Source organism: Arachis ipaensis, chromosome B10, assembly GCF_000816755.2.
Source record: "Arachis ipaensis cultivar K30076 chromosome B10, Araip1.1, whole genome shotgun sequence".
Taxonomy (NCBI): domain Eukaryota; kingdom Viridiplantae; phylum Streptophyta; class Magnoliopsida; order Fabales; family Fabaceae; genus Arachis; species Arachis ipaensis.
Window position 1 is genome coordinate 13840158 of NC_029794.2, and position 5444 is coordinate 13845601.

The window sequence follows — 5444 nt, forward strand, 5'->3', positions numbered from 1 at the left end:
AATTATACTAATTATACTAATTGTCAATTAATATTTTATATAGAGTATTTACCCATTTTGGTTCCTAAAGAATTTCATACCAAACACTTACTAAAATTATACTAATTGTCAATTAATATTTTATATAGAGTATTTACCCATTTTGGTTCCTAAAATTTCATACCCATTATATAATTATACTAATTGTCAATTAATATTTTATATAGAGTATTTACCCATTTTGGTTCCTAAAGAATTTCATACCAAACACTTTAGTCCCAAACTAAAATTAATTACTCAATTGGTCCCTAACAATTAATTCCGTCAGTCACTTTGGTCCTTTGCCCTGCCAACTCTAACGGATGACAAAATGGTCCCTAACAACTCTAACCCGGGACAAATGATCACTGTTTCTCTGTTCGGAAACAATGCCGTTCTCTCCCAATTTCCATCGTATCTTGCATAACCCTAACATTCATACTCTTCTTCTTCACCTTCACATTCTTCTTCTCCATCTTCTCCTTCATCCTCTTTAGCTCCAAGATCAAACCATGGTGTAGTTGTCACGTGTGTCACACCTACCTATGTCATGGACCATATACTTTCCAAATCTCTATAATTGGTACACCCACCTTCTTCGCACTTCACCCACCAGAAGCATCCACCTCCACGTCCTCGGTAACAACATCAGCTCCAATTCCGACAACGTCAACCACATTCTCAAGATCAAGTTCTACAACTACTCCAAGGGCATACATTTTTTCACTCTCCGACAAGTAATATAGATTGCTGGACATTAGGACATTATAAGAAGATTCTCCTTCGATATCATATGTAAATTCTCATTTGTAATTGACTCCGAGTACTTCATTCCTTCTCTTCCGGAGTCCAAGCTAGCAGATAGTTTCGCCCTCGCATCCAAGCTATCAGTACAACAAGCAATGTCGCCATCGCTGCTCATATGAAAACTAAAACGATTACTGAATATTGGTTCAGAAAAGAAGCTAAAAGAAGCAATCGGAGTGATGGACAATGTGACCATAGAGATGATAGGGCACAAGAGGAAGGAGATGGCGACGATGACAGGTCTTAATAAACCGTACTTATTGTCTAGATTTATAGGATCCATCGAAGACGACAAGTACTTGAGAGACATAGTAATTAGTTTTTTGAAGTTGTAGAGTGTGCATTGTGTAGCTTGAAGTTACAGTATTAGACTGTTACGGTTATGCAAGATACAATGAAAATTAGGAGAAAATGGCGTCATTTCTTAACAGATGGGCTAGGGACATTTTGTCCCCTATTAGAGTTGTTAGGGACTATTTTGTCCTCCATTAGAGTTGATGGAATAAAGAACCTAAATGACTGATAGAGTTAATTGTTAAGAACTAATTAAATAATTAATTTTAGTTAAAAATTAAAATGCCTAATTCAAAATTTTTTACATACCAAAATAAATAAATACTCTTTTATATATAATTAGTATTTTATTTTTTTAAATTAACCATTTTTTTACAGAAATATAATATGATTTCACATTAGAATCGCAAAATGTTAAAGGAAATTTAGATTACCAAACCAATCATTAGATTCACAGTCACACCGTCAAAAACCCTAAACCCTAAAAGTTTAGCTATAAATCCTTCATTACCACACCATTTTTCTTCATTCCAATCCATATTCATTCAAACCCTTCTACAATCTAAGCTTTCGAAGATGGCTCCTCCTCGAGGTTATTGCAAAATCGTGTTTCCGTTTTCGTAATTCAATCTCTAATACTTGATTCTACTGGTTCTTCATAATGTTTGATAAGTTTGAAATTTCATTTTCCGCAGGTCGTGGTGGTGCTGGTGGAGGGTTCAGGGGTGGCAGAGGTGACAGAGGCAGAGGAAGAGGTGGTGGTGGTGGAAGAGGTACGCCATTCAAAGCTCGAGGTGGCGGCGGCAGAGGTGGTGGTGGTCGTGGAGGAGGTAGAGGTGGCCGTGGAGGAATGAAGGGAGGCAGCAAGGTGGTGGTTGAGCCTCACAGACATGAAGGTATTTTCATTGCAAAGGGTAAAGAAGATGCTCTTGTTACTAAGAATTTGGTTCCTGGTGAAGCTGTTTATAATGAGAAAAGGATCACTGTGCAGGTTATTTTCTTCTTCATCTTGGACCAATTTTTTTTTCTTTTTGGTGTGTAAATAATTTGTTGATTTTTATAATATGCTGCATTATGTAATGAAATGCTTGACAGCTGTTGGTTTTAGCATCTGTTATCTTGTTCATGCCTTGCAAAAAGAAAGAAAAAATCAGATTAGTGTACTTAACTTAACATCTGTTATGTTTCACATGAACTATTATTACATTCTGCAGAAGGAGGATGGCACAAAAGATGAGTATAGGGTTTGGAACCCTTTCCGTTCCAAGTTGGCTGCTGCCATTCTCGGTGGGGTTGACAACATATGGATTGTAAGTAGTTTCAAGTGTCTTAATAACATGTGTTGTGTCTTAGCGTTTGCTTTGAATCCTGTATATTGACTTGCATATTCTGATCGGCTTCGCTTGTGTTCTATAAAGAAACCTGGAGCTCGAGTCCTGTACCTAGGAGCTGCTTCTGGAACAACTGTTTCACATGTGTCGGATGTTGTTGGTCCGGTATGTACTAATTCAAACTTCTATAATCATTTCAAGTGATTTTATGGTTTTCAAGAGCTGCTAAGAATTTGTTGTTTGTGATTGATGTATGCAGAATGGAGTCGTCTATGCTGTGGAGTTCTCTCATCGTAGCGGGCGTGACTTGGTCAACATGGCGAAGAAACGCACCAATATTATACCCATTATTGAAGATGCTAGACATCCAGCTAAGTACAGAATGTTGGTTGGCATGGTAGATGTGATATTTTCTGATGTTGCGCAGCCTGATCAGGTGTGGTTTAAGCTTCTTGGCAATTCGATTGTGAAAGATATATCGGTTAAATATTGAAGTTTTCGAGGATGGTTCCACCCTCCTTGTGACTGTTTAAGCCTATATATGCTAATTTCACATAAGTGATGTATAACCTATTCATTTTTTATCTTCTTTTCTTCATCGTCTTTTTATGGCTGTCAAACTTCAGGTAAGTATCTCTTTGCTCCAATTCTGTATGTTTTATTTGCTTAACATGCTCCACAGTTTTTGCATGTCCTCTTTTTAAACATTTTCATTGATGCAATTATTCTGATTTGTGTGTCGAATGATGTTTTTAGTACGATCTTTATTCTATTCTTGTCTTATCTAGAAGTTAGTAGGTTTAATAACTTCCCTCCTGTTGTCACTCTTAGTGATAACCTCCTGCATAGGGCAAAATTTTTTTCTTTCAAATTTTTTTATATGTTTATGCAATGTACCTTCCATTTAAAAGTTCTCTTAAAAGCTTCCTGTATTCAGTAATTGATGGATGTTAATAGTTCTCAAATACAAAGTATTTTTTCACTTAAACAATTTCCTCTTCTATATGTTACATCTGTGCACATGAGGAGATATACTCGGATTCCCCTTCAGGACATCTTGGATGATGCAGGTTCGAGATTCTGATGCACGACTTTTTTTTTTTTTCTATCCCAATGTTTTGTCTCTAGAACAGTAAACTTGTTTTTGCAGTATGTAGTTCCTTGATAGGTTGGTTTTTCTTTCCACGTTCCCGTCTTCTCTGAGCATGTAGTATGCATATTCAGCCATGTTATCTTTATTTGTGGACTTGTAATCTATCCGGATAATAGTTCTATGAGAATATTGTTTCCTTACGCTACCAATAGCCTGGATTATTATAACTTAGATTATGGATCAATTTTTTTTCCCCCTAAAACTTTATGCTATATTGGTGACCTTGCAGGCAAGGATTTTAGCATTGAATGCCTCATATTATCTCAGAGCAGGGGGTCATTTTGTTATTTCAATCAAGGTTTGTTCTGAAATTAGTCTTACGTTTGTTTATTTGCATTAGATTCTTGTTATGATAAGAAGCCTCTCATGTGGAGAACATCCATAATTCACTTATATTCTTAATAGAAATTTGTCCTTTCGTAATATTATTTATGAAACTCCGCCTATGTTACACTTGCGGTACATAGCCGGTCCCAAGCCCGGATAAAGGAGGAGGGTTGTGTTAGGTCTTCGGCAACCAACATAAAAATATAGCCGAACCCCCATGTAATATTATTTATGAATGAATCATATAGATTGTTAAAGTTGCTCAAGCAATGGCTGAAAACCTTATCCTAATGGGTGCAGTTTGACTATGTGGATCAAACAAGTCCTTAATGTACTGGATTGTTGACTTGGAAAAGGGGGTACTGATTAGTGATTAATAATCTAATGTTTTTGTATGCGATAGGCCAACTGCATAGATTCCACAGTACCAGCGGAGTCGGTGTTTGCAAGTGAAGTCAATAAACTGAAGGCGGAGCAGTTTAAGCCTTTTGAGCAAGTCACCCTTGAACCATTCGAACGGGACCATGCCTGTGTTGTTGGTGGATACAGAATGCCTAAGAAGAAAAAAGATGCCGAGTAAATTTGTTTTTCTTTTTAGATTACATTTTCTAATATTCAGTATCTTGAGATGTTGGTGATAATATTGTGATAAAGAAATCTTGAGATTTTTATACCTACACCTTGTTCTGGTAGTCTCTATTCGATAGAAGCTTTTCAAAAGAATGTGTAATGTAAATTTGTAATTTCATGGTTGGGTTTCTTCTTTGTGTTATCAAAATGATTATTTTGTTACCCTTTCCCTTGGTTGAAGCAATTTCTCTTAATGTTTCAATTAAGCTTCTTTTTAAAGGGAGAAAAGGCAATTCTCTGCGTTACTGATGCGTTATAGCGTATTCAGCCCTTTTGGTTGCCGAAAGTGATGATTGAACACATGCTTGCGAGTGCCATTTTTCTCCATATGGTTCTTGCATTCAGTTGCTCTCATATCATCATCATATGTGTGAATTATATCTGGTTGAATTTTATCTTTTCTTTTGATATAGAAACGGGAAGTTCTTAATCTACGAATATACATTTCAACTGTTCTATTATATATTTTCTTTAGTATTAACCAAGCATTAAGTAACAGCCATTTGGATCATAATTTTAGTAACAGTTTGTAACTTATCCCCTCTTAGAAGGGATTAACTTTACAAAACATTGACCTATTGAGATATGATTACAATTCCACACCATATGAAGTGGGAAGAACAGAGTCCTTTTCTTATGCCTTTTAAGGTTCTTGGGAGATGTTACATTTTAATATTTTATGTCATCTCTTTTTGGATGCCTAGCTGTTTGTTCCACCTACAAATTGTATTTATGATTTTATCACAAGGTAAACATTAGATAATTAAAAAGTAAATTACAAAGCACAGGTTGAATAGGATGAAACATTCGGGGAAAAGAAAAACTTTGTTGTAATAGCTCTTATACATAACTAGGTTACATACATATAATAACAAGGTGTATGG

General features: G+C 35.8%; 1 protein-coding gene across 2 annotated transcripts; it reads left to right on the forward strand.

Annotated features, from left to right (window-relative positions):
* LOC107623666 (mediator of RNA polymerase II transcription subunit 36a) lies at positions 1556–4758 on the forward strand. 2 transcript variants are annotated; one of them, XM_021113081.1, is made up of 8 exons: positions 1556–1711; positions 1815–2110; positions 2334–2429; positions 2538–2615; positions 2710–2886; positions 3502–3520; positions 3833–3901; positions 4334–4758. In XM_021113081.1, the coding sequence occupies exons 1-8, from the start codon at positions 1696–1698 to the stop codon at positions 4381–4383; spliced, it is 801 nt and encodes a 266-aa protein (XP_020968740.1). In that variant the 5' UTR covers positions 1556–1695; the 3' UTR covers positions 4384–4758. The 2 variants fall into 2 exon arrangements, with proteins under 2 accessions (XP_020968740.1, XP_016181498.1); XM_016326012.2 differs by lacking the exon at positions 3502–3520 and having other exon boundaries at positions 1557–1711; positions 4334–4729.